Source organism: Aspergillus fischeri, genomic scaffold (assembly GCF_000149645.3).
Source record: "Aspergillus fischeri NRRL 181 1099437636264 genomic scaffold, whole genome shotgun sequence".
NCBI lineage: Eukaryota > Fungi > Ascomycota > Eurotiomycetes > Eurotiales > Aspergillaceae > Aspergillus > Aspergillus fischeri.
Genome location: NW_001509762.1, coordinates 4,824,135 through 4,852,049, shown reverse-complemented (window position 1 = coordinate 4,852,049; position 27,915 = coordinate 4,824,135). Strand labels below are relative to the sequence as shown.

The 27,915-nt window shown below is 50.9% G+C and overlaps 8 protein-coding genes across 8 annotated transcripts, besides 7 other annotated features; 5 read left to right on the top strand and 3 right to left on the bottom strand.

The window, feature by feature from the left end:
• Nucleotides 1-542: 542 nt before the first annotated feature.
• Nucleotides 543-5,989, top strand: csmB (putative chitin synthase; the record flags this gene model as incomplete). Its single annotated transcript, XM_001260802.1, has 4 exons — nt 543-844; nt 910-4,506; nt 4,565-5,838; nt 5,892-5,989. The coding sequence occupies 4 exons, from the start codon at nt 543-545 to the stop codon at nt 5,987-5,989; spliced, it is 5,271 nt and encodes a 1,756-aa protein (XP_001260803.1).
• Nucleotides 5,990-6,511: 522 nt separating this feature from the next.
• Nucleotides 6,512-6,552: a microsatellite.
• Nucleotides 6,513-6,552: a microsatellite.
• A 22-nt stretch (nt 6,553-6,574) lies between these two features.
• NFIA_088610 (uncharacterized protein) lies at nt 6,575-7,090 on the top strand (the record flags this gene model as incomplete). Its single annotated transcript, XM_001260801.1, has 1 exon — nt 6,575-7,090. The coding sequence occupies one exon, from the start codon at nt 6,575-6,577 to the stop codon at nt 7,088-7,090; it is 516 nt and encodes a 171-aa protein (XP_001260802.1).
• Nucleotides 6,599-6,628: a microsatellite.
• Nucleotides 6,600-6,628: a microsatellite.
• A 275-nt stretch (nt 7,091-7,365) lies between the features above and the next one.
• NFIA_088600 (ATP-binding mismatch repair protein PMS1) lies at nt 7,366-10,707 on the bottom strand (the record flags this gene model as incomplete). The annotated part of the gene is made up of 4 exons (XM_001260800.1): nt 7,366-10,289; nt 10,351-10,437; nt 10,512-10,608; nt 10,675-10,707. The coding sequence occupies 4 exons, from the start codon at nt 10,705-10,707 to the stop codon at nt 7,366-7,368; spliced, it is 3,141 nt and encodes a 1,046-aa protein (XP_001260801.1).
• Nucleotides 8,621-8,649: a microsatellite.
• A 58-nt stretch (nt 10,708-10,765) lies between the features above and the next one.
• Nucleotides 10,766-10,789: a microsatellite.
• A 253-nt stretch (nt 10,790-11,042) lies between these two features.
• On the bottom strand, nt 11,043-12,408 carry NFIA_088590 (serine incorporator domain-containing protein; the record flags this gene model as incomplete). Its single annotated transcript, XM_001260799.1, has 2 exons — nt 11,043-11,759; nt 11,821-12,408. The coding sequence occupies 2 exons, from the start codon at nt 12,406-12,408 to the stop codon at nt 11,043-11,045; spliced, it is 1,305 nt and encodes a 434-aa protein (XP_001260800.1).
• Nucleotides 12,409-13,618: 1,210 nt separating this feature from the next.
• Nucleotides 13,619-15,390, top strand: NFIA_088580 (putative MFS transporter; the record flags this gene model as incomplete). Its single annotated transcript, XM_001260798.1, has 6 exons — nt 13,619-13,730; nt 13,794-13,898; nt 13,960-14,587; nt 14,658-14,673; nt 14,724-14,841; nt 14,903-15,390. 6 exons carry the CDS (start codon nt 13,619-13,621, stop codon nt 15,388-15,390), a joined length of 1,467 nt encoding a protein of 488 aa, XP_001260799.1.
• Nucleotides 15,391-16,167: 777 nt separating this feature from the next.
• Nucleotides 16,168-16,217: a microsatellite.
• Nucleotides 16,218-16,630: 413 nt separating this feature from the next.
• On the bottom strand, nt 16,631-17,674 carry NFIA_088570 (putative GATA transcription factor (AreB); the record flags this gene model as incomplete). Its single annotated transcript, XM_001260797.1, has 2 exons — nt 16,631-17,347; nt 17,444-17,674. 2 exons carry the CDS (start codon nt 17,672-17,674, stop codon nt 16,631-16,633), a joined length of 948 nt encoding a protein of 315 aa, XP_001260798.1.
• A 2,932-nt stretch (nt 17,675-20,606) lies between these two features.
• Nucleotides 20,607-23,006, top strand: NFIA_088560 (1-phosphatidylinositol 4-kinase LSB6; the record flags this gene model as incomplete). Its single annotated transcript, XM_001260796.1, has 2 exons — nt 20,607-22,100; nt 22,155-23,006. The coding sequence occupies 2 exons, from the start codon at nt 20,607-20,609 to the stop codon at nt 23,004-23,006; spliced, it is 2,346 nt and encodes a 781-aa protein (XP_001260797.1).
• An 895-nt stretch (nt 23,007-23,901) lies between these two features.
• Nucleotides 23,902-27,486, top strand: NFIA_088550 (DEAD/DEAH box helicase; the record flags this gene model as incomplete). Its single annotated transcript, XM_001260795.1, has 1 exon — nt 23,902-27,486. One exon carries the CDS (start codon nt 23,902-23,904, stop codon nt 27,484-27,486), a length of 3,585 nt encoding a protein of 1,194 aa, XP_001260796.1.
• Nucleotides 27,487-27,915: the final 429 nt, after the last annotated feature.

Here is a 27,915-nt window from a genome sequence, read left to right as displayed (position 1 = left end):
ACCGCTGTCTTTCAACTTGTTTCTACTTGTCCTCTGTTCATTCTCGAGCCTTATCAGCTGTCGATCTGTATCGACGCAATTCTTTTGCGTTTGTTTAATCCTCCTTTGTTGAACTTGCCCTCAACTGTCCCTCGCTTTACGCTGTTCCCTTAATCGATAATTGCCATTTTCCGGGTTTTCGCCGTCTCAACAGTCGCTACACGCCATATTCTTACCTATCCCACGCTTAATCTCTCGCTTTGAATGTGAAGAGTGCCATCATCACAAATCGTTCGGCCTGTGGAAGTTCGTCCCGTTCCATTCGTTCAGCGACAAGGTTGCCAATCAAGACGTCAGATTTCGACAACTTCGCTCGGCACCAAGGGAAGAGAATCTCACTGTATCTTGGGTCTCTATCGTTAGGAGAATTTCCATAAATGCTCATGTTCTGAACAATACATCTGCAATCGTTGCACCAGCCTTTTCGGGTTTCTAACCCGCAGAGTTCTCAACTATTACGCCTGACTCAATTACAGTGCCGTCTTACGGTCAAATAAGTCATCATGTCGAACAGATTCTCTGTCTATTCCAGTCATTCAGCTGGCTTTTCCACGAGTGGTGCACGATCCGCACCCCAAACCACCCAGGTGTCCACAACGACTTTGCTGAATGCACTTCATGCGTTCTACAATTCCGGTCAATCTTACCAGCTAGATGCAGGGACAAGCTTGGTTGTGAATAGTTGGGCTACCGCCAGGCACACTACTCCCGATGGCCGGACTGGTGGCACCATAGATCGAGAATTAGCCATCCGAGCATGGGAACATGCCCGAAGGAGGGCGGAGGATGGATGTATCGTCCTATGGTTCGAATGGCACCCCCTTCTAATATGTCTCAACGCCGTATGGGTAGTCGCTAACCTTTGTTCAGCTCGGCTCACCAATCGACACCCTCCCTCTTCGAACCATTCCTTGCCGCCTTACCCTTGCCAACACCCAGCATAGCCTTCACCGCACTTGCCGCACTCAGGCCGTTCGTGTCCGCGGTTACAGCATTCAACCCTTCGTATTCTCTATACTCTGCCCTTGCAGCTTCTTACACCTTCACGCTACAAGGAAACCTCGTCGGATTGAGCTTTGCACTGTCGACTTCGGGCATCAACGTGCGAAAGGGACTCCTGGATATTTCCGCGGAACCGGGATACCGTGCATTTGACGTGTTCTATTATCTCGTGACGTCCGCATCGACGCCTGCGGAGCGGGAATTCTTAGCCCTGAAGGATCCATCTGCGTATACATTACTCAACAGGTCGGGTACCTATTCACCTCCGTCATATCTCCCGACCGCCGACGATGCTGCGGCGGCAGAGGATTTTAGGGCAGCGTTGAAGGCCATTGGTATCAAAGGCGCCTCACAGCGCGGTTTACTCTCCATTCTTGCAGGCGTACTCAAGCTCGGTAATGCGGCTGGCTTCCTGGTCGATCAGGAGGAGCTCGAGGAAGTATGCGAAGAGGTTGGGGGACTGCTGGGATTAGATCCGGAGGTGCTTCTTCACAAGTGTTCCACTGAAGATCGCGAGGTGTTGATCGCGGGCATCTATGAGGCACTGGTTGACTGGGTCATCGTGAAGGCCAACGAAACCATTGCGAATGAGCTCCGGGCAAACCAGGAAGGTGATTCTGGAAGCGGATCAGCCGGCCAGTGGTCAGACGAGGACACCGTGGGTATCACGGTCGTGGATATCCCTAGGCCTGCCTTTGGTAAAGCTGTGGCATTGAGAGGAGTCTTTGATGATACCCTTGGTATCAATGCAGAGATGAAGGAGGATGGCGTCCAGATTCCTCCCGTCGGACACTCTGTACTCAATGACTTGAACAATTCCGTAGCCCAGGTCGAGCCAGATTTGGGAATTACCACTGGTCCTGCCTGGCGTGAACGGGAATATGAGCTCGACAAGAGGCAGGAAGTTCTGGAAAAAGTCGGGTTAGAGGTTGATATGGACTCGTTCCTCCGGCAGTTACTGTTTCCCGTGGAAGCTGAAGGGATTACTGTCGGCAAGAGAGGGCGGTTTGACCTCATGTCTACACTGGGTAGCAGTCGAGTCTGGCACCATATCTCCATCCATCCAACCGATGATACCCCTGACTCCTTGCACGCAGCCTCGCCCACCGCCGCCTGGTCTGCAGGTACCGTTTCTCGCCAAATACGCGAGTGGAGACTTACCGAATGGGCCAATCGGCGTCTGAAGCAGATGGATTTTACGGCCGACTTTGACGTGGAGGAGTTTGTCAGCCGCTATTCGCGATTGGGCTGTAGAGAAGGAAGGGACGGTGTGGAGAGCTGGTTGATGGAAAGAGGCTGGACCAACGGCGACGCCTTTGTCGGCCATCAACGAATCTGGATGCGTGAGAACGCATGGTGGGAAGCGGAAACGATGCTCGATCTCAAGCCGGATGAAACACCCGGAGCAAACTCGTACATGTACGGCAGTGGCATGCTTGACACTGGCGTGGCACAATACGCGGCGAATCCCATGGCGGAGTCCGCCAGCCTCTTGGGCAGTCGGGATAACCTCCTACAAAGACAAAGCATGCTAGCACCCAGTGTCGCAGGGGTAGCGAAATCCATCGCTCCTAGTATGCCGAACACGTTGAACATGGCTGGTGACTATGGTCTCGGAACCAAGGGTGACACCAAAAAGTGGGAGAACCATCTTTACGACGGCGACTACACTGGCGAACTTGATCCCGAGTTTGGTAGTCCCAAGCATATCGAGAAAAAGGAAATCACTTTCGGTCGGCGCGTCTGGTCAGGGTTTGTCTGGGCCCTGACCTTCTGGATCCCATCCTTTGTCCTTCGCTACATTGGCCGCATGAAACGTCCCGATGTGCGGATGGCCTGGAGGGAGAAACTGGTCCTCGTCCTCCTCATCCTTTTCTTCAATGCCGTTGTCTGTTTCTATATCATGGCGTTTGGTGACCTGCTCTGCCCGAACAAGGATAAAGTCTGGAACTCCAAGGAAGTTGGATATCACCAGGGTGACAACGATTTCTTTGTCAGCGTCCACGGTAAAGTGTACGATATCAGCAAATTCTGGAGGCTTCAGCACAGTGACAACAATATCGACGTGACTGCGTCGACCATGGAGCCCTTTCGAGGCCAGAACCTGGATGCCTACTTTCCTCCCCCCTTGACTCGATTCTGTTCGCCAATGGTGACGGATCAGTCAATCAAGATCGCCTATAACGACACGACTGCTGACATGTATTCCTATGCAAATCACAATTGTGGTCCCCTGAATTGGCCCTCAACCACCAAGCTCCACGAGATCACCTGGTATGAGGATACCTTCCTCCCAAAGATCCGTGAATACTTCAAGGGAGATCTTGTCTGGACAAGAGGAACCGTTGCGAAACAGGCCGAGGATAGCCAGCGATACTGGGTCATTGTGAACAAAAACATCTATGACTTGACGGATTACTTTTACACATTGGATAGGATGAATAACCAAGACACCTACAACTTCCTACCAACAAGTGTCACGGATCTTTTCAAGAATTATCCGGGCACTGACGTGACCGACAAATGGGGAGATTCTGAGGACTTCAAGAAGTCTCAGATATGTCTCGACTATGTGTTCTACAAAGGGAAAGTGGATTTCCGCGATACCCCCCGGTGTACCGTCAATAACTGGATTCTGCTTGCCTTCACAGTTCTCATATGCTCTGTTATCCTCGTTAAATTCCTTGCGGCTCTACAGCTTGGGTCCAAACGGCGTCCAGCCCCACAAGATAAGTTTGTCATTTGTCTTGTGCCAGCATATACAGAAGGTGAAGATGCGCTTCGCAAAGGTCTCGACTCCTTGACAGCCCTACAATATGACAACAAAAGGAAACTCATCTTCGTCATATGCGATGGCATGATTGTCGGCGGCGGTAACGATCGACCAACTCCTAAGATCGTCCTGGACATCCTGGGCGTTGATCCTAAGATTGACCCCCCCGCGTTGCCGTGCAAGTCTCTCGGACAAGGAAGTGATCAGCTCAATTATGGGAAGGTTTACTCTGGTCTTTACGAATACGAGGGCAATGTGGTTCCATATATTGTAGTTGTCAAAGTCGGTAAGGAATCTGAACAAAACCGGCCGAAGCCCGGTAACAGGGGTAAGCGTGACTCGCAAATCCTTCTGCTCAACTTCCTGAACCGTGTACATCACCGTTCCCCGATGTCACCGCTGGAGCTCGAGATGTTCCATCAGATCAACAATATCATTGGAGTCGACCCTGAACTCTATGAGTACTGTCTGATGGTGGACGCGGATACAAGTGTTCGAGAAGACTCACTAAACCGACTGGTTGCTGCTTGCGCGAATGATGCACGGATTGCCGGTATCTGCGGCGAGACGAGTCTTCAGAATGAGGAACGAAGCTGGTGGACAATGATTCAAGTCTACGAGTACTACATTTCGCATCACCTGGCCAAGGCTTTCGAGTCTTTGTTTGGAAGTGTGACATGTCTTCCGGGGTGGTAAGTGTGCCCGATCCGTGACTTTGGTCTCATCTCAATTTACTGACGCGCTGGTTAGTTTCTGCATGTATCGTCTACGAACGGCAGACAAAGGTCGACCTCTGATTATTTCAGACAAAGTCATTGAAGAATATGCGGACAACGATGTAGACACCCTGCACAAAAAGAATCTATTGTCTCTGGGTGAAGATCGTTTCCTCACCACTCTAATGACGAAGCACTTCCCGACTATGTCCTACAAGTTCATTCCGGATGCCTATGCCAGTACCGCCGCCCCGGAGACTTGGTCTGTCCTTCTCTCTCAGCGACGTCGGTGGATCAACTCGACGATTCACAATTTGGTTGAGCTTGCGGCTCTGGAGGACCTGTGTGGCTTCTGCTGTTTCAGCATGCGATTTGTGGTACTGGTCGACCTGATTGGAACCCTCATCCTTCCCGCGACCTGCGTCTACATAGGGTACCTGATCTACCGTGTCGCCAGTCACACCGGCCCGTTTCCATATATCTCCCTCGCTATCCTGGCAGGTGTGTACGGTCTCCAGGCCATCATTTTCATCGTCAAACGGCAGTGGCAGCATATTGGGTGGATGATTATCTACATCCTGGCCTTCCCAATCTACAACTTTATCCTGCCATTGTATGCATTCTGGAAACAGGACGACTTCAGCTGGGGCAGTACCCGTATTGTCCTTGGAGAGAAGGGCACGAAGCGAGTTGTAGCTGTGGAGGATGAAGCATTCGATCCTCGGAGTATTCCTCTCCAACGCTGGGATGACTACGCCCTGGCGAACAACCTTCCAGGCCGTCGTGGCGACTATGGCGTCAGCCAGGAGAAGATGTACAGCCGCTACGGAGACGAGGCGGTCATGGAGATGGATGATCTTCATTCCACCTATTCCTCTGTGAAGCCGGCATCTACCATCCTTACCGGATTTCCCCAAGGCCGGCACTCGAGTCCGTACATAACACCGCAATCGCCAGCTCCATTTGGCGGAAACATTCCGGGCAACCGCAACTCGCATCTCTCTAGCTTTACCAGATATACCGACAACCCACACCAGCGGAATATATCCGTGGGCAACCTCAGCCACTACCAGGATAGCCCTATGGGCATGAGTCGGCACAGCGTGGGACTTATGCAGAGTACGGACAACCTGCTGGGGGTAGCGCGCCAGAATTCACGCAGTCCCCTCGGCGGTGGCCTGAACTCGAGACCCGTTAGTGCGTTCGACTTCCGGACCGGTGGTACCGGACCGGATGAGGGCGCCATTACAGAAGCGATCCGCAGCTGTCTGGCAGAGGTGGACCTAGACACGGTGACTAAGAAACAAGGTCAGTTCCTTTCCCCATAAATTAATTGGTATTCTTCCCTAATAGCTTTTTAGTTCGTGCTTTGGTGGAACAACGGCTCCAGACGACGTTGACTGGCGACAAGAAGGCTTTCCTCGACCGCCAGATTGACCAGGAGTTGGCGAACATGTGAGGTCGTCGTTTCATTACCTTTCCATCTTACTTACATTCTCAACAAAAATACTCTTCTATCTAATATGCACTGTACCACGGCAAGTGAAGCTATGTCGCAAATAACTTTTCGGTATGGCATGCATGGCGTTTTGGGGAATTTTTTTTTCAAGCAGCAGCATATAGCCAGCGGTCATTACGTATTTGGTGATGGGCTGTTAATACCAAGTCAATGCTTATAGTTTTTGCATTCTATGTCTGTGGATTTATGTATGTATCGAAGAGAGGGCATTCCATGTGCCTGTGGATAGAGAGTTTTCTACATAGCCATGTCAATACACGGATTTGAAGAGAACAAGCATCCAATCATCTTATCATCTCGATCTTGTCGACTGCTGTCAATCCTAGTGTGGCACATGAGGTGGGGTAATCAACGCATTCAGTCTATACTTTGTTTTATCTTGCCCATATCATCAAGTACACACATTATATATATAGCATTCACCAACGCCATCCACCCAAACGCTTCAAACCTAGGTCTCCCTCATCATCATCATCATCATCATCATCATCATCATCATCATCTCCCTACTCACAGTAACCAACAATGTCCACTCAACCACCACCGCCTCAACAACAACAACAACAACAACAACAACAATCACCCACATCCTCACCAACCCCCTCCCAACGCACCCTCGAAGCCAAAGCAGCCTTCACCGCCTCCCTCCGCTCCGCCGGCGCAAACTACGACGCCGAGCTACGCGACCGCGCGCGCACGCTGCACGAGAACGCCGCCGCGCTAGACAAGCAGGAGGCGGAGCTGCGGCGGACGACGGCCGAGCTGGGCCGGCAGAATGAGCAGTGGGAGAGGGTGGCGGATACGGCGCGCGAGGGGCTCAAGGAGATTGGGGACGTGCAGAATTGGGCGGAGTTGATTGAGAGGGATTTGTTGGTTGTGGAGGAGATGTTGAGGGAGGTGGAGGCTAGGGAGGAAGGGGTGGGAGAGGTAGGGGAGGAGGTGGGGGAGGAGGGGCGGATGATGATGGACGGGAAGGGTAAGGGGAAGGGGAACGGCAAGGGAGAGGAGGAGGGGAAGGGAGGGTGGTTGAGGTGGTGGTGATTCTTGAGTTTTGCTTCTTGATTAAATACTAAGTACGTGAACTGATGTTTAGGATGTCAGATACCTCGTGACACCTCTGATGGGCAAAACGGATCATGGATTCCGTAGAAGAATATCAGCCTGGTAGATTGTGGGTTATTCTGAAGCGGAGGGGACATTTCCTTCACGAATTTGGAGGACGATATTCCGTCCCATGGCCTTTCATGGCGTATTATATACTTCACCATAATGAGCTATCCAAAAAGAGAAAACCACCCAAAATCTACGCACAGATTCTATACCCCAGCCTCTTCATCGGCCTTAGCTGCGTCTTCTTCCTCCGCGCTCATTTCCCCCATCTCTTGGTAGTAGTTCCTCCATACATCCAAGCGGTCGACCTCGATCCGGCCGCTTTCTTCGTCTTCCTCTTCATTGTCATAACCATATTCATCCCATTCGTCCCATTGACCCAGAGTCATCAAATGCCTCATGGTGGGTCGTCCATGGGGACAATTCCATGGCTTGTCGATTGTCCCCATGTTTCTCACAACCCGGACCATCTGTGTCTGGGTCAAAGATTTACCGATCATAATGCTGGATCGACATGCTCGCATCGCAAACATCTTGCGGACTTTACTCGGGCGCGGGATATGGGTCTGCATGGCAGACCCGCTGCTGCTGGTTGCTGGCATCTCGGACAGCAGAACAATGAGCTCTTCCAGATCCCGTACACCGAATACAACCTCCTTGCTCAGCGGCAAGGAGATCAGCTTGCAGCGCTGGCCGATTGGCTCGTTGCCGCTGTCGTCGACTTCGACGACAAATCCGTTCTTCTCCAGTGCAGTTCGATTCTCGATTACAATCTCCTCCTCGACCGCGGTGAGGTCGAGTCGTTTGGGCTGGACAAGGCGCTGATTCTGTACCACTGTCTCAGCTTGAAGCCGCTCAAAATTAAACTTTTCGTCCGACGCATGCTGGTCAATAATAAAAAGCTCATCCTTGGAATCAGCGGAGCCATCTTCCGACGACCGGGTAGCTAGGATAAACCCGAGATTGAATTGCCCAATAATGCGCATCCTGGCGAAATCATCCTTGGTAACTGTCAGTGACAACCGTTCTTCTGCTGTGACTGTCATGGCAGCCGCCGTGTCTTCCTGAGAATAGTCCACATTGCTCCTGTAGGAACGGAGGCTGTGCTGAACCTTCTTCATCTGGCCCTCAATTCTAGAAAGCGACCCGTCAACGGTGCTCATCAGATGTGTTGTGGAGTCGCGATGACCAGCCCCTTTGTTCAGCTTGTTCGCACGGTGGATACTATTCTCCTGAGGCAACACTGCTTTTTCCTCTGCCTGTCGAATGAGCCGCTGCACCTCGGCTTCTTCGTGTTTCTTCTTCTCCTCATCATTCATCATCTCCGCAGCTGTAGCTTCGGACTCGTTGACCTCATCATCCGATACCTCTGCGGAGCGATCGTCCTCCTTATCGGACGGACAATATGAACGGGAGCCGTCTTCGGAATCACTGTCCATGATCTCTTCATCTTCCGCTCTTTCCTCCTCCTCCTCCTCCACCTCCTCCTCGGCCTCAACGCTGCTAGCTTGCTCTATCTGCGATCCTGGAGCTGCAAAGGCCCTCATATGTTTGCCAAATATATTAGAACGAGACGGAGTGTGTATCCTCCTCTTGCGGTCTGATCTTCCACCGGCGGAATCAATCGATCCTCCGGTCCTTTTCCTAGGTATTCCGCTTCCTACCATGGACGTAATTGTCTTGTTGCCAATGGTGATGGTGGCAACTTCAGCGGGCATACGTCTGGGTCGCATTCGATCGAAGGCATTCTGTATGACATTGGGTGTCTCCTCGAGTAGATCTGGTTGAGTTGAAGGGGTGTGTTGTCCATAGAGCTCAGAACCGTCCCGTGGCGTAGACTGCTCTACGGCGTCTCTCGGTGACTCTTGTTCCTCGTCCGTCACCTTAGGGAGTTGGGGAGTTTCAGGGGATGGTGTCCCACCCTCTGAAACGAATAGTTCATTATCAACCGTCCTGGTCAAGGATTCAGCCCGACCGGCAGGGGTACCCGGCGCTGCAGTCGAAACCAGTTGCTCCGACTCCTCTCTGCGGACAGGAGACGAGGATTGAGTCGCTCGTCCCTGTCGTGAACCAAGGTTGCTCAGAAAGCTTTTCAGCTTCGCCTGAGAGCTCAGGTGACTCGATTCTGTGTCTTCATCATCATCAGCGGGATGGTCTTGCTCTCCTGTGATAGCCTCCTTCTCGCTTGAAACCCTGCGAGGGGTAACTGCCTGCAGTGTCCCCAACTGCTGTTTAGTACCAGGTTGCTTATAGCCAGGTATTTGAGATTGAGGAACAGTCTGATCGGTCGCTTCGAACATCTCTGTAAGAGACTGCTTGAGGGAATCGATCAACGCTCCTGCGTCATGCAACAGAATTGTCCGTTTATCAGGGGACACATTCACATCATAGGCATTTGTGTCCATATGGAAGTCCGCAAAGACGAAGGGAGACTGCGACACATTGAAAGACTTGTAGACCTCATTGAACGCCTTTGCAATTTGCGGCAGACCACAGGGTCGAGAATTCACAAAGAACATCTGACGATCCGGCGTTTGCCTTCCTTCACCAAATACCGGACGAGAGATGTGCCCTTTGACCTGGATTGTATGGAGCTCACCTTCAGCTGTCCGCCTACCTGCAGCGGATGGCTTAAATTCCAAGGCCAAGTCCAGCGGGATGAGCGCCAGTAGAGTCTTCGCGCCGTAGACATTCGCAATATTCTCCTTTGTTGTCTGGTTGCCATTCGTCGAGAAAACCACCACATTCCGATTCTTTCCCACCGTGTTCCGGACGCTGAAGCGTACCCCCGTGCTTATGCAAGCATAGGCATGGAGCAGATTCAAGACCTTCCCATACTCTCGTTTGATGTTCTTTTCCAGCTCCCGGCGGCGGACGGGGAGTTTCTTGAACAAACCCTCCACCGAGGCTGTTGTGCCCTTTTGGCCCGCGACTATTTGGGTCTTCGACAGCTTCCCGGATGTTTCGAATTCGAGCCTAGTCGCCTTGGGAGCTTGATTAGCTTGAGCCGTGACGATGCGGAAATCGGCTAGAGCGCATAAGGACGAGAGAGCTTCGCCTCGGAAGCCGAAGGTGTGTAAGCGGGAGAGATCCTCATAGGACGAGAGTTTCGACGTGTAATGTTTCAGAGCTACCAAAGGTGAGCAACACTTCATAGCCAGATTTGGAATATCTACCAAAGGAAAGCTTACCGACGTTCTCGTAGTTCTCCGGTGATATTCCGCTTCCATTGTCTTGTACCTCGATCGAGTCCAGCCCGTTGTTTTTGAAACGGACCTCTATGTCCAGGAAACAAGAGCGTGTCAACATTCTATCGCCCGGCATATTTTTGATGATTTTTCCATGATCCTACCGATTGATGTTGCGCCGGCATCGAGACTGTTTTCCACTAATTCCTTCACAACGGAGCACAAATCGACAATCACCTGACCCGATTGAATCTGGTGAACCTGAACGCCAAATAGGGAGATTAGCTAACTGGAGCTCTCGCTAAGAGAGAAGGAAATTAAGCATACCGAACGGGCCTCAATGGCCTTGATGGTCGCCATACTCATCCCATGGTGGTGCCAGTTAGAATGACGCGGGATTATGCGCGTCCCTCGGCCACTTTACGCGGAAACTTTACGCGGAGCTCGTTATCAGTGGCTGATAAGCTTTATCAATGCTTCCCTTCACAGTTGTGCGACTTTCAGAAATTCCAAGTTTGACTACAGAGTTCATCTGACAAAGTGATTATCTGATTTAACCTCGAAGACGATCAACAAGGGAGCAATCCCTATACATATAACGCAAAACGAGTGAAATGAGGGTGCACCTCTGCTCAGACGCCAAACTCCCAAACGAAATCATCCAATCAATGAATGAGGAAGCAACACCCTTCAACCTAATAGATATCGAAACGATCGGGAAGAAGGACGGGGGCAATCAATGTCCACAAGTAGATCGCATAGCACACCCAAGCGCTGATGATCTTCACCCAGCTAGCCCAGTATGTTCTGCCCACAGGCGCAAAGTCCTCTGTGGTCTCAGGATCCAGACGCTGGGTCAGTAGGGTAGCTACCCAAGTCGTAGCCAGGAAAAATATAATGTGGAAAAGAGAGTAGTTGTATTGCGTCGAGCCCCTCTCGTCGTCCTGGGTATTATACTCATCGGACTCATCGTCACTCTCGTCCAATGCGCTAGCCGGCAAACTACCGCTCTCCACAGCAGCACGAAGAGCCTCGGCACGCATCTCACGGCGACTGGGCTGCTGAGTGACGAGACCATGTTCGTTGTCGTCTGTTTTCAACTGCGCGTACTGGCCATGGGCGGCCTGAGACCCTAACATAAGACTTTGGGTGGCGGCACGGGTCGTGGTATATGCGATAGTGGCCATGGTGACGATGGCACCCAGAACGACGGTGGCCGTTCGTGTGCCTCGGGCGCGGATCAGAGGGTTGCATTGGCGGTCATCAGGCTCCATCGAAACGGCAGACATAGTCAAGTACGTGCAATAAACCGTCACCATTGCCGCTTGCGCCAACCCGGCCCGAGGATTGTGTTCCTGCACCACAGGTTGAACGGATACAACCGAGATGATGAGAAAGACGATGAGGTTGATCTGCGAAGTCATATGAGCTGAGTTCATGGTGGTCTTCTGGTTTGTCTGGCGGGATACTCACCGTAATAGCTGCTTGATTCATAGAGCAGTGTTTCTTAGCGAAGAACACATACATCAGCACGGTCATCGCAATCGATGCGATGTACATGCCGAGGGTTGAGCCGATGAGCAGTCCACGCCACAGCCGAGAATCATTGTCCTCAATCTTCTGTAGGCAGAGTTCAGCCCACGAATGCGCCAGATCCACCAGAAGAATGAGTCCAAGGAGGAGGAAGAGCATCGCACAGAAGAAAGCGATGTAATGACCGTATACGAGGAAGAACGACTCCGGGATGAAGAACGACGTCACGACGAGGGCAATCCATAAGATGACCTTGGGGCCCCAGAAACCATTTTGCAGAACAGCCCGACCATTCCTGGACGATTTCACGCCAAGCAACATAAAAGCGAGAATGAGATGGAAGAGACCGAGACCGAAGTTGATACGATGTACCGCCACCCAACCATGACACTCTTTCCCGTCGCATCGTATTTCCATGTAATCTAGCGTCATATGCTCCAACTTCTTCAGCGCCCATGGTGTGAGCATTATCCAGGAAACGATCGAGTTGATCAAGAGAATGAACGCATAAGCGATTCTTGTCATCATACTGTTTGATCCGGCGAACAAGCGTTAGCGACCCGCTGATTCTCCGCAGTCTTTTGAACCGAATTCAACGCAGGAATATTACCTATTCTGAAACTTTCCGCACGCACTGCAAACCGCCGAACATGTTGCAGCTCCACAACACGAAGTTGCGACAGTGATGAGCTACTCCAGGTGTCAGTGGACCTATCTGAAAGACTCCACAAGTGACAACGTACCGTACTGGCGCTGGGGATAGCCAGCAGAGGCAAGGATAATAGAGCTCCCATGTTGTCGTAACCTTTGAGACTGTATTAGGTGTCCCAAATCGAATATGGCCTTCAAATCGAAGGATAAGATGAAGGGGTGCGATACAGCTCGAGGTGGCTGCGATCAGGCGGCTGGAATTGGAGAGAGATGCCGCTATCGTCATATTGCGGCATCAGGTGACCCGCCTTTCCCTCCAGATGCCTGAGGCCAAAAAGAGTCATGTGATAGTACACGTAAGCTCAGGTTATCGGAGATAGTTAACTAACGATTAGAACGTTCTGACGACAGCCATACCTAGATTGGTAGGTAGTAGTCAAGTGTTCACACTCCAGGCCACTCGACCTTGTCTCCAGACTCAAACTGTTCCGCTCATTATTATCACTTTCATCATCTCTCTCCTTTGGTTACTTCCTTTGTCCCTAGCATAATTGTCTAATCGCACTTACCAGACAGTTCACTGGTATGAACTCGCTCTGGTTTGTCTGTTGACTATAGATCTTTCTTGGCGATTCCCCTCCAACTCCTATCCATATCGCAGGCTGTCCCTTGACATCTGTGACCTGGCGGATATCTGCTCCTTACTTCTGCGGAAATCATCTGGAGGCCTCCTTTACAAATCTCATGTTTTAAAGTCGAGTTTCGACTGACAGTGCGCCGATTGATAGCTATGACGGGCTCAATTCATCAGTCAAGGCGGATAATATCCGTTATCGCTGGGACACTCGCGGCACTTGCCTGCGGTACTAATGTATGATCTGTCCGTCAAAAGCATCATCGTAGATTATATGCCAATTGCTGAGTTCTCGAACAGTATGCATATTCCGCATGGGAACCTCAATTCGCGGATCGGATGAAGCTCTCATCAACGGAGAGCAACTTCATTGTAAGCAATCCCGCCTGCATACTACTCAACTCATAAAACACCCAATCTCACTTCTCTCAGGGTGCTGCAGGTAACCTGGGCATGTATGCGTCAGGAATCCCCTTGGGGTTATTAACAGACGCTCGAGGACCACGGCTTACGACAATCTTGGGAGCCATCACACTCGGCGTTGGGTATTACCCAATCTATCAAGGTACGAATTACGATTTTCGTTCAGTGGTGACCTTATGACTGATGTATCATTGGTTGAAAACAGCATATGTGCATGGGGAAGGATCGCTGGGTGTGGCAATGCTGTCGTTTTTCTCTTTTCTCACTGGCTTTGGAAGCTGTTCGTCCTTTTCTGCATCTATTAAGACAGGTATGTATAAAGAACAAGCATGGTCAATTGTGGTACTGATGCTGAAAATCACGGGAAACAGCGGCTTCCAACTTCCCTGATCATCGAGGCACAGCAACTGCGTTTCCCCTGGCTGCATTTGGCCTGAGCGCCTTCTTCTGGTCCACCGTGTCTGCGATTATCTTCAAGGACGACACGGGCAAATTCCTTCTTCTCTTGGCCCTAGGAACCTTCTTATTAAACCTTGTCGCTATACCATTCCTCCGTATCCTGCCACCCCGTGGCCCATACCAGCCTTTGTCGCACCTGGGGGACACCATCGTCGAATCCCGGCCGTTGCGTACTACCAGGTCCACTGAACTACGATCTTCTTATCAGGAAGAGTATGATGAAGCAGGTACGCAAAGTTCTAGTGTCTTTGAATCACAGCCCCACGCGCACACTCGGTCACCCTCACACGCCTCGGATTCCCGCCATCATCATGTCAATAGCCTCGACTCCGACGAGACATCTTCCTTGGTGTCTAAACCGATCTCGAGGCTGTCTCGAGATGCCCTGGATGGATTTCGCGCAGATGAAGACCTGCCCCATGTGACTCTCGACTCACCTCACCCAGATGTTAGAGGCTTGGCGATGCTGCCGAAAGTAGAGTTCTGGCAACTCTTCCTCACAATGGCGCTTCTTTCTGGAATTGGATTAATGACTATCAAGTTGGTTCCCTTCCCTAGCCTCATTCTTCCGACCTTCTTAAGCGGGATACTAATCCTACATTTTTATTAGTAATATTGGCAACAGTGTAAGGTACCTCGTGCTACTACCCACACGTTTTTCTCTAATGTCTTGTAGGCCAAAGCTCTCTGGCAACATTACGATGACAGTGCGAGCTCCCAGTTCATTCATCAGCGACAGGTCATGCATGTTTCCATCTTGTCCTTTGGCAACTTCATTGGCCGCCTCTTGAGTGGTATGTCCCCGCTCATCTATCCATAGAATTAGTTCGAGACTATATTTAACGTTATCTGCAGGCATTGGGTCCGACATGCTAGTCAAGAAGTTGAACATGTCCCGATTTTGGTGCTTGTTCATTTCTGCAACGGTCTTTACGGGAACACAACTTGCGGGAGCTGCGATCTCGAACCCTAATCAGTTGGTTGTAGTTTCGGGGTGCACTGGCGTTGCATACGGATTCCTTTTCGGTGTCTTCCCATCGCTGGTAGCTCATACATTCGGTATCGGAGGTCTCTCTCAGAACTGGGGTGTGATGACCCTTGCACCAGTTCTGAGTGGTAACCTTTTCAACCTAATCTACGGCACCATTTATGATAAGCACTCGATCGTTGCCCCCGACGGCGAGCGCGACTGCCCAGACGGCTTGGCCTGTTATCAAGGGGCCTACTACACGACTTTCTTCTCTGGCGTTGCCGGAATCGTCGTGTGCCTGTGGAGTATCTGGCGCGAGCACCAGATTCACCAAGCTTTTCACAGAAAAGTCGAACATGACCGTCTCGCTTGATAGCCTGCAAAAATTGAAGCAGGCCAACATTTCTCTTGAGCGACGTCCAAGCCTCGTGTGACTTCGCTCCTATTACCCTTCCTGACATTCTCTAATCTTTTTTTTTTCTTTATAATTCTGTGAGTTTCTGGGCGGTTATATAGACGGTTAGGCTAGACGGTGACGCTTAGAGGGCGTCTTTTTACACCCTTCCCTTCATTTCTCTGCTTCATCTCAGCCCGATTTCTGACACCATTACTCGCTTCATGCTATTTCCCCCCTTTCTGAACTGGTTCAGATACCCGTCGCGAATCAATGTACATACGCCTCGGATCGTTCCTTAACTACCAATTTCCCATGGATATCGAAATCTAGTCAAAAGCTGTAAGAACTGTGGGTAGATCGTATATTTATCGGGAACGCCCACATCCTAACTGACCAAGGAGACCGTTTTCGTCAACTGATTAGAAAAAGATATCGAAGAACTAATAGTACACTAGAAGAAGAAAAATAGCAAAAATGGAAGTAGTCATCAATCGCCAACGCTGGCGGTCTTCGGCATTTCGGCTACCCAAAGAGACAGTCAGATCCCTTGAACAGGGAAAGACGAGAGCGAAAAGACATGGTAACATGGAGGGGAAAGGCGATGAACGCAGGCCACGGACTGTATCATCCCTGCTTTCGCTCTGAGGATGATGAAAGCGAAACGATGTGCGATAGAGGCACCGAGGGAATTGAATAGCGTGTCCTGCACTCCTGCCCCGACCGTCACTCTTTTCGACTTATGCCTGATCCTCCCTCAGACGACGAAGAGACAAGGCTCCTCAGACGACGAAGAGACAAGGCTCTGGGAATATAAATCAACAAATTGATTGCGGTGGGAATAATTAGCAGACAGAGTAGTGTTCGCGATTCGCTCCTTTTTCCCTTTCCAAAAATAGGAAACTTTAAATTTTCCAAGCATCGTTCGCTCCGCGAAGTGCTTGTTTTACTTTTAAGATTTGGGTGGAAGTCGTCCTCGACAAAGAACTTCAGATAGACCTCCCGAAGAACGAGCCGAGAAGCAGACAACGAGGATGGGGATGGATAACACAGATATTAGGTTAATCCGACTTATATCCAGCCAATGAAATACTCGTAAAGGGTATCAAGAAAGTTCAGGGAAGTCTGAGATGTAGCAAGACGGGTGTACTTTTTATAGTTTGAGGCGTTGCAAAGGTCGGTGCCACGTTTTCCACGAATGGTTTGACCAGTCCCTGGATTATATGCTCTTTGGCGACTTCGTTGGCGAGGCGGAGGACTGTTCTACCATGTCGGACAACCTGATCTTTTTGGACAGGGGTTCGCCGGGGCTGTCGTTGTTCGCCGAACTGTTCAAGTTGGCCTGGTCGGCTAACTGCCGCTCAAGGTCACTCACGCGCCGTTTGAGCTCTTCTTCTCGGCGCTGGGCTTCTTCGAGAGACCGACGAAGACGTGCTTCCGAATCTCGGACGATCATCTCGGACCGGCGCGCGGTCGCGTCGCTCTGTTCGAGCTCCGCAACGCGGCCCCGAAAAAGCCCATTGATGAGTTCCAGTTCGCTCACACGCGTTTTCAATGATGCATTTGCTGCAAGAAGTCCCTCGTATGTCTGCGGTGCATCGGCATGACGGTCTACTGCTGCCGAAGAGGTCGATGTCGGAGACGGTTGATGCAGCTGAAGGGAGGGGATGCCATTGGGCGGATTCAAAGTATGGTCGGCGAGGGTGACGCTGTCGAACATGTGCTGGGGCGCAATGTTCGAGGTGTGTTGATGTTGCTGTTGTTGCAAGGCAGAAACTCCGGGAGTGTCAGTCCGGGACACTGGTGAATTGGACCGATCCGAATGGCCCGGCGACGTCTTTCGCGATGCGCGACGATAACCCTGCGATCCCAGAGGTGGTGTGCCATCTTCGGACCTCGAGGTCGGAAGACCATTCGCATCTACGGCACTGCTTGACTGAAATGACGCGATGTTAGAATCCAGCGACCCTTATCTGCCCAAGGCCGGGGTACGATGACGAGATAAGAAAATTTTTTAGTCATCAAGACTCACCTTACGCTTAGGGCCTTGACCGGCGGTCTTGACTCTATTGCGACTCTTGATCACATCTGTCTTGAGGCTTATCGGACGAGGTCGGCCATGCAACTTGAGGAACAAGCCACAAGCGTTGCAAAGGACCGAGCCGAGTTCGTCTCTTCGCCAGAGCGGCGTGGTCGAGGTACCACAATTCTGGCAGACAGGCTGTAATTGAGGGCGCTTCTGGTCAGTCAAGGTTGTCGCCATAATTTTGCGAGATCGCGAAAAGTGAGAAAAAGTGGCTGAGGAAGAGGAAAATTGGTGGGAATGAAGCGCCTGATAGTGGATGGATTGGGAGGGAAGATGTGCGATGATGGGTTGATAAGATCGGGAGAGATTTGATGATAAGAAACTGGCAAAAGCGGGTGGTGTGCGGGTGCTGCAATGCCAAGACCGCAGATAACAGAGAGTGACAAAATCAGCAGGGAAAAAAAAGGGCTGGGAGAAGCAATAATGACACGCAGATAAGGTGGAATCCACACATGCGATAAGAACAAAACACTCAGTCGATAGTAATCATTATAATTGAACTGACTGCCAATTCACTTACTGGATTATTGCCTTGTCCACCAGTCATGGCTGCGGGGGATGAAGTTGCGTAAGTCATATTGGCCATGGCTAAATTTGCATCGCTGTTGGAGGCACTAAGCATGTAAGAGCTTGTCAGCAAAGATAACCCAACTGCCTGTGATATTGTACCTGCGGCCTTCCCTTTTCAACCGGGAATAGACGCAGGAATGATTTGCAAGAGAAGAAAAATTACGAAGGGAACCGTAGAGGAAGGGGGAATTAATGAGAGATCCAACTTCCAGTATCTACAATATCCTTGTTTTGCCCAAGAGAGGGCCCGGAAGGCGACTTTATCGCAGGATACCGGGAAAGGTATACATACCGCAGATTGGATGTTGGAGCAGACGCGACTGATGCCAGCGCAGAGAGACCCGGAAGAGAAGGACCAAGAGAGTTGGGACCTGGGAAACCGCTCCCAATCCCGTTGCAGGTGTCGAGGCTATAGTTTGATTGCTCTAAGCAGCACAGATCAGTCCCGATATCGACCAATTGTGAAATTTTCGACGACGCACCCGCTATAGCATCCGCTCCCTGCTGCTGAGACGTAGATTGATCGTCAATGGAAGTGGTACGGTTGTAGCTGGCAAGATCGTGGGTCTGGGGAGCAGGCGGAGACGAAGGATGGAGGGCTGGGTCGATGGGCGACGCCCGGAAAAGAATTGAAGCCACCGTGTAGGGAGTAGTGAAGATTTGCTATAAATTCGGTCTCTGTCAACCGAATTGCAGACGACGGAGGCAGGGAAGAGGAGATCGGGTGTGCTGATGGGTTGTATGCGTCGTATCGGAGAGTTCTCGTGCCAGTAACGCAGGGAGTCCAGCCTCGTCGAGAAAGGGGAATGGATGAGGTGGAATGTCTTTCAGTTCCTCGGAGAAGCAAAGATTATACAAAAAAGAACTATCAGATGAGCTCGTAGCTTTTCCTGATTTTGTAAACAGGAAATGATCAGGGAGTGAAAGATCTCAGACGAGTGTGTCCCAAGATACACCCAACGAGGAGGACGATGAAGGAGAGACAGGCAAAAGAGCGACGACAATTACCATAAAAGGGCCCGTGAAATCAGATTGGAATTGGAAGGAAGATGGTATGAGGACAAGAATAAGAGGACCTTTTACAGGGAAGAGTTACACGAGACGGAGGAAATCCTGAGAGGAAGTTCGTAGTATTATCGGAACTGCTATCTAGCCTATCGCGCGCCTCGGAGACTAGTTATCGATTATTTATCGCAATCGCTTTTCGGGACGGTTGCTTGGCAGAATAGAGCTCGAGTGTAAAGCTATCATTACTGATACTCGTCTGCGCCTTCTGGGCTTTTCTTCCAGACCGATATACTGTTTAGTGTATTCGGTATATCCAAGCCTAGGTTTAGTATACTTCAGTCTTTGCGTCGGATCATGAATGTGCGATGGATGGCTTGGAAAGGCACTTCTTACACCGAAACACATTAGAGCTATTGCTCATCGACGCAGCATGCAGGGCATGCCAACGTAGGATAAGAAGCGAGGACCCAGATAGTAGCGATGTTATTATTCATGCCCCTGCGTCCCCCTTTCTCCCACATGTTTGCAGGAGCGCAAAACCTCACTTCGAAACTATGCGTACGCGCGAGCAATGAGCTACATTGAAATCCCTTGATCATTCCTGGAGATCCAGAATGAATGGCTTCGGCTTTGACCCTGACATGGTCGCGAAATGTAAGAATGGATTGATATTCCAGATCTGTCCGGTTCATAGAAGGTGCCTCGAGCTTAAAGCGTCAAGGTATCGAGGTATCGAGGCAGCATACTCCATCCTCTGTGTCACGGGCTTACGGCATGCTTCAAGCGCACATACGATCCTTTCCCCAGTTCGAGTGGCTTCGGCTTCATGACACATCCTTTCGCCTCAGAAGTCAACAAACTTGAGATTGACCCAGGGTTCTTGTCGAGGTCATGAGTAGATAGCATTCGGCCCCCTTGTCTCTGCTCCTTCAGCGTGCAGGAAACTGAAACGCTGGCTGGAAACGTAGTGTAGGTTGTACAAAGCGATACTCAGTGCGATATCCCCTCAGTTTCCAGATTTCAATCCAATACTTCTCATCACCGTTACTACCTATCTGCGGTAGCAATCGAGGTGACTATCTAGTTACTTTTGTTATCCTAGCTTAACTGCCGACTGGTTGTCTCAAATTTCAGGGGCTTTGTTTAAGCTCTTCTGCAAGTGGAGCCACACGGGATAGGCTTGTGGCGGTGCAGTACTGTAATTTTATTCCAGCTGTGGCTGACTCAGGCTGGACTGGTCCCTGATTTGTAACCATACGGTAAAAACCAATTGTTCATTCAATGGATCATCACGGCGGCGATCCAACGAGACTAACTCCAGGTAACCCTTTTCTTCCTTCGACTGCATCAGTAGAGTTACTAATGCCTTGAGTGTCTTTGCTCTTGTCTTTCTTTCTTTCATTCTCGTCTTTTCTATTCTCTTCTTCTATTGTTCTAGACTTTCGCGTTTCTTTTTCTTCCTCGCCTTTCTGCTTCAGATGAGCCCAACGCCGTTCGCCTCCCGGGCTTGCTGAGACAATCTACCTCCATCATGCCTAAGAATCGCCCCGCGACGTCCGGTTATGCCCGTCTTGCTCAGGAGGAAGAAGATAGAGCGAACGATGCATACTATTATTCGGAGGATGAAGATGACTTGCACGGTCCTTCCAGTACGATATCGCAATCCGCCCCACGATATGCCCCGATCTCCACTCGAGCCCAGATGACTCCTGCCTTCTCTTCGCCACCAGCACACCGAAGGAGATCGAGTGGACACTACCACCGTGGGCGCCGAAACTCCGGTGTCGACATTAAGGCCATCAATGCGCGTCTCGAACGTTGGGCCGAGGACTTTGCTTCGAAATTCAAGATCAACAGAGTCAAAGGGAAGACGCTGGAAGAAGAGAAACTCGAGATCTACCATTCTGTTTTCCAACCACCAGATGGCGTTAGACCGATTTCTGCTGAAGCTCTCGAGTCGGAGGAAGTTGAACGGGCGCAGCGACAAGCACGGGAGGAATTCGAGGCCGTTGTTGAAAGTGTCCGTACCGCCATTGAGTTGGGGGTGCATCCCCGAATGATATCTCAGGGTAGCTCGGGAAGTTATTTCGCTCGCAACAGTGAAGGGAAGGTTGTAGGCGTCTTCAAGCCCAAGGATGAGGAACCTTACGCATCTCGCAATCCGAAATGGACCAAGTGGCTACACAGGAATTTATTCCCGTGCTTCTTTGGCCGTGCGTGCTTGATTCCTAATCTTTCATATGTCTCAGAGGCTGCAGCATATGTCCTCGACTCTCGATTACGCACCAACCTCGTTCCATACACCGATATTGTATATCTATCCTCGAAATCTTTCTTCTACGACTTCTGGGATCGACGAAAGGCTTGGATGGGCAAGAAACCGCTTCCTCCCAAGGCTGGCAGCTTCCAGGTTTTCTTAAAGGGTTACAAGGATGCGAACCTCTTTCTGCGCGATCATCCCTGGCCAGACCAGACCAACACTGGGTTTCGTGCCGAGGACGCTCCAAAGCGTAAGAAGCGACCTTGGAACGAGGCTTGTCGCCCGTCGGGGATACACTCGGATGATGAAGACGAGGACGATGAACACAATTATGCACCTTCTCCAGCGCCGCGGGACGAGAGTGGGGAGCGGCGATTCTACTGGACTGAACAGCTGAAGCAATCCTTCAGAGAGGAATTGGAGAAACTGGTTATTTTGGACTATATCATGCGCAATACCGATCGTGGGTTGGACAATTGGATGATCAAAATCGACTGGAAGACAGAGGACGTGTCTATTGTTGCCGAGCCGCCCAAGTCCAACGGGACACAACAGGACGATGATGACGAGCACCTGCCTCCAGCTCGTCCTGTTTCCACCAGTCCTGAGAGAACTGGCACCGCATCCTATCCGTATAGACGGCATGAGACTATGGTTGCAGTGAGTCGCACCGGAACACCGCTCAATTCAACGGAGCCACAGGCGACTATTCAGATCGGGGCTATCGACAACAGTCTGTCGTGGCCGTGGAAGCATCCGGATGCCGTAAGTTATATTCTCTTCCCCAAACTTCAGATAAGATTTGCTAATTTGACACAGTGGCGAAGCTTCCCTTTTGGCTGGCTGTTTCTTCCCGTTTCTCTAATCGGCCAACCCTTCTCTCAGAAGACCAGGGACCATTTCTTACCACTTCTAACATCCACGGCCTGGTGGAGTGGGACGCAGATGGCACTTCGGCGTGTCTTCTCGCAAGACGCCGATTTCAAGGAGAGCATGTTTGCAAGGCAGATTGCAGTCATGAAGGGACAAGCCTGGAATGTTGTTGAGACTTTGAAGCATCCGGATCATGGCCCCTTGGAACTGACGAGAAGGACTAGAGTCTGCGTATGGGACGATTTGGTAGATGTTCCGGTCGCCATCCCCCTCCGTGGACAACCATCCACCGATGCTCAAAAGCGCAAGATGAGGCGCTATGACAGTTACGACAAACATGACGATTACGATCCAGACAATGAGGAAATGGATATTGGCGCTGCCATGTCTCTGCCGTCGCAACCACAACACGACCTTTTGGGCCTTCATTCCCCTCCGAGTGAGCTTCCGAATCCGAATCGATTCGAGCTTTCGCGCAGCCGAGAGCATGAGGAGGGGCCGACGCGGGATGGTAGCCCCGTCACACTGGGCCGTGACAGTGTTGATGGTCTTGGTCTTGGTAGAGACACGGATCGGAATTGGGCTCCTCTCCCTCCCAGACCCGACCACAAACGTCATCGCAAACAGAGCTCCATGTCAAGTGCACATGGTCAAGCGCAATTTGTCTGGGGCAGTGACGACCTCGAAGGCGACCTCGGCTATGCAGCTGCTGAGGGTATGGAAGGGAACCAGCGCAAGGTTATTGTCGAGCGGTTAGAAGCTGTGAAGAGCAAAAACCCCGTCTTTACTTGGTGCTAACTGTGACCAACTTTTTTTCTTTACGCTAAACACCCTTCCTCCTTCACTTTGTCCTACCGGAAAATCCTTCTCTTTCGGATCCCTCCTTACCCCCCATTACCCCCCTTCCTTCTTCTTCTTCTTCTGTTTAGTCCTAAACCACTTCCATCATCACTTTTACATTACTTTCCCTCCCAATTAGCGTTGTTTTTCTTGGCAATCTGGCATGAGACGTCCTTGTGCTGCAAGAGGCAGCATTGGCCTGGGAGAAATCTTTGTTGTATATAGAATTTGCGCCGGCTCCTCGGCTAATACTCCTGTTTTGAGGATATGGTCGGATGTGTACGTGACAGGCAATGTAGCATATAATGAGACTAATATTAGCATGATACCAATAATTCAATCCTTCCATGCTAAGTATATTCTATAGGTGTCTGTGGGGTGAAGTGACGGTGAGCTGCAGTTGAGGCTGCTTTGATAAGCCCTCTCTTATCGGCGCCTTGGCATTCGCGATATGCGATCGAGGCAGAAACACCCAGTATGAGTGAGGTCATGGCCTACCATTGCGCAGGCATCCTTCTGCTTCTGCTCTCTCTTCGGATAGAGTTTCTCGACGGTCTGAGAGTCAGTTGGCTATGGGTGGATACTGACAAGACCCTTGTCGGGATTCTTTTAATGCTTTGCTAACGCTTTTGCCTCTCTCATTCTCCACATCCCAAGTCATATGCCCTTCTTATCCCCTCCTCGCATACGCGCTTCGCAACCTGTATCTATCTCTATGCTCACCAACCCTCCTGGAACCTTCTATCTCGGACTGGACTTGGCTAGCGTAGTCAGAACAACGATCTGCCCGCCCGTTTGAGAGGCTCGGATACCCGCATAGGCGGAAGGACGGACTATGGCGTCCCACGCCGCCATGCTCCTGGACCCCAAGGCCTACAGAAAACAACTTCAGAAGAATGGTAACGACCCAGAGATTTCATATGCGTCGCCAGATTCCCACATAAGCGCGCAGAATGAAGTGCCTGATGAACCCTTGTTTTTCTTCCCATCATCCAGTCGATGCCCTTCCCCACCAGAGGACCCCGAGTACTTGGACCCAAATGACTTACTCGTCGACGGAACAGGCCAGCAAAATACCAGCGCGTCACCGCGTAGTGCCCCATCGACTGCTGCGCCGGCCGGGACAGTTTCCGCTGCACATCAGCTTCTCAACCCGCAGCGCCGCCAGCAGTCTTCCAAGGTCAGCCCGAAATCGAAGTCGAGGTCGCAGACGGAGTCGGTCCGATCGCGAGGAGAGAGCAGTGCGAGCTCATCACCACACCGGCCAGCCAGGAATGAGCCTGCGCCAGAGATTGAGTTTATGAGCGCACAGTCCGAGGACGATAATGACTGGAAAAGGAACTCGGATCACCTCGATAGTGACGTTGAAGCGCGCCACGCCAGCCTCATCGAGGATATGTACGGTGTGGAGAAACGAGTCCATCAGCCTTACAAAAAGATCAAAAGGGAGAATGACGAGGGAGCACCGAAGACGGTCAGGAATGGGCCGATTACCATCACCGGGGACACTCAGTTCGGCAAATATATGAAAGAGGACAAGGGGAAGTCTGATTATTCCTCTCCGGCGACACCAAGTGTGGTTGATCTGACCATCGGTGAGAAAGAATTCTACGAGTCTGAGATTATCGGTGCTTGTATGCTGACAGGGTCATGCACAGATTCCGCTGGTGCTGCTAATGACGACGACGACTTGCAGGTCACCGGGTCGAACAATCTCAGTGTCCAGCGGGTATGTTATGGAAAGGTGGACAATGCGATGATACAAGCACAAATCGTGCCCAAGCCTGCTGCGCAAAATATCTTTGGCGACTCGGCGCACGATTGGCCTTCAATAAAGCTGGGAGTACATAGACACCCAGATCGAAACAGCTACAGAATTGATGTTTCGGATCCGCATGGGAAGATCTTTGGTGCAGTTGACGCGAAGACTGCAGCCGTGATTGTCCCGTTGCTTGACTCGCAGGCTCTCAAGGTTGACATGACAGCGCGCTTAGACGTTCGCAGAAGGCTGCCGGGTGAAATGCCATGGGCTCCCTGCTCTGCTCTCTATAGAGCGTCGATCAATCTCTACGGTCTGAGGAAAGATGCTGAGCTGGTTGGTAAGCACCTCGGGCAGCACAATGTTTGGCTTGGGACGCCGTTCTCTGTGGAACAAGGAGTACCAGTGTTCAATCCGCATGCTGAGCGGCGGCGAGCTCAGGCGGCCTCCTTCTTGCCATCAATAGCTGCGAGGGGCCGTACGGGTGTCAGCTACGAAATTCGCACCGCGGAAGAGGTCAACGATGCAGTCATGAAGATGTTTGATCAGCTTCAGAGCGCGCAGAATATTCCGGAAATGGAGCCCCCAGATTCGGTGTTGACCCCTCTCCTCCGCCATCAAAAGCAAGCTCTATGGTTCATGACTGAGAAAGAGAAGCCGCGCAAGTTTGGTCCCAAAGAGGAGGATAACAATTCCCTTTGGAGGATAGAGTATCGCGCAAATGGGGTCAAGCGGTATCGTGAAATCATCAGCGGCATTGTCCTCGACGAAGAGCCGCCACAGAGCTTAGGAGGCTTATTAGCAGATATGATGGGTCTTGGAAAGACTTTGAGCATTCTTTCGCTCGTTGTTTCCTCTTTGCACCAGGCTCATGAATGGGCGACGAAAATACCGGAGCCAGACCTTGTGCGAAGCCTACCTGGTATTCGCAACTGCAAGACCACTCTTTTAGTCGTTCCTCTCAGTACTGTCAACAACTGGGTTTCGCAGATCAAAGAGCATTTGAAGGAAAACGCCATCTCATACTACGTGTTCCACGGCTCCTCCAGAACCAACGATGTGGACGAACTGTCAAGCTACGACGTGGTGATCACAACCTACAGCATTGTGCTATCCGAATTGTCTCAGAGAGGATCCAAGCGAGGCGTAAGTCCTTTGACAAAGATGAATTTGTTTCGTATTGTTTTGGACGAAGCGCACACCATCCGAGAGCAAAGTGCTGCCCAGACGCAAGCAATATTCAAGCTAAACGCTCAGCGACGCTGGTCCGTGACCGGTACTCCCATCCAGAACCGCCTTGAAGACCTTCTCTCCGTTACCAAGTTTCTTGGATTGGTCCCCTACGATGATCGAGCCCGATTTGGCATGCATATTCTTAGTCGGTTCAAGACAGGTGACGCGACAGTTCTCGCAAGCTTGCGTGTGCTCGTTGACTCCTTTACTCTACGTCGAGTCAAAGATAAGATTGACATTCCTCCTCGACATGACAAGATTATCACGCTGGAGTTCTCTGAAAAGGAGAAGCAGCTGCATGAATTCTTCCGGAAGGAGTCTAATGTCATGATGAGGGTGATTGCGGGAGAGGACAAGACGAAGATGAAAGGACGAATGTACCATCATATTCTCAAAGCAATGATGATTCTGCGACAGATCAGTGCACACGGCAAAGAGCTTCTCGATAGCGATGATCGTCAGCGGATCAAAGGAATTAGCGTGCAGGACGCAATTGATCTGGAAGAAGGAACGGGCGAATCTGCCGGTGTGATTGACAGGAAGGCGTACGAGATGTTCAATCTTATGCAGGAATCGTCGGCCGATGCATGTGCCATGTGTGGCAAGCGCTTGGAAGAGCCCGGATCGGACACTGGTGTGACGGATCGGAAAGCTCCAATGGCGATAGTGCTACCATGCTTTGACGTCGTATGTCCCGACTGCTTCTCCGGGTGGAAACAAGCTTTTGATGGTCAAGTCGAACCTACGAATACAACAAAATGTCAGGTTTGTGACGGTTGGATTCCTGTTTCGTATTCGACCATCACTGTCGAAGGACTTGAGGAGTACTTGACGGAGCACGAACAAGCAAAGCAGAGCCGAAGGCAACCCAAAACCCTTGGCGAGTATGAAGGACCTCACACGAAGACCAAGGCGCTTTTGGCTCATCTCGCCGAATCTGCAGAGGAGAGCAAGAGACTAAACGCTGAGCCCCCAATCAAGAGCGTGGTATTCTCGGCCTGGACCTCTCATCTTGACTTGATCGAGATTGCATTGAAAGATCGTGGCATGACAGGATTCACACGCTTAGACGGGACTATGTCGCTCGCAGCTCGTAACAGAGCTCTAGAGGACTTCCATACCAACGGCAACACGACTATCTTGCTAGCCACGATCGGTGCTGGTGGTGTCGGATTGAACTTGACTTCTGCTTCGAAAGTGTATATCATGGAACCTCAGTATAATCCTGCAGCTGTGGCCCAGGCAATCGATCGGGTGCACCGACTGGGTCAAACGCGCGAGGTGACCACAGTTCAGTTTATCATGAAGGGGAGTATAGAGGAGAAGATCTTCGAGCTTGCCAAGAAGAAGCAGCAGTTGGCAGACATGAGCATGAACCGTGGCAAGCTTGACAAGAAAGACGTTCAGGAGCAGCGGATGAGAGAATATAGAAGTCTCTTCAAATGATCCGCCTTTGTGATTTGCAGTGGCTTTCTCTTTTACTTCCCCAATTTATCTTCACTCGGACAGCATGGAGGGATGGATTTTGATACCCGAACGTTGAATTTTGGCGTTTGACGGTTTCCCTGGGCTTCGTTTCATATTTCTTTTTCTGCGGTCTTTCATTTTTGCATCTACGCCGTGGAAAGGCAGCTACACACCATTCTGCAGACGCATAGACGCGTCCCTTGAGGGAAGGTATACAGGACGCTACACAAGACGGCTGGACGCGAGTCCACATTTTCATGGTAATGGTCATTTTTCTTTTAGTGCTATACACTGGGCGGACGGGCGCGGGATCATAAAGACATGCACTTTTGGTACGCTAGCATTTAATCATACATCTTATCATAACCGATTGGTATACCTTGTTGTGGCGTAGAGCGCTCCAGATCC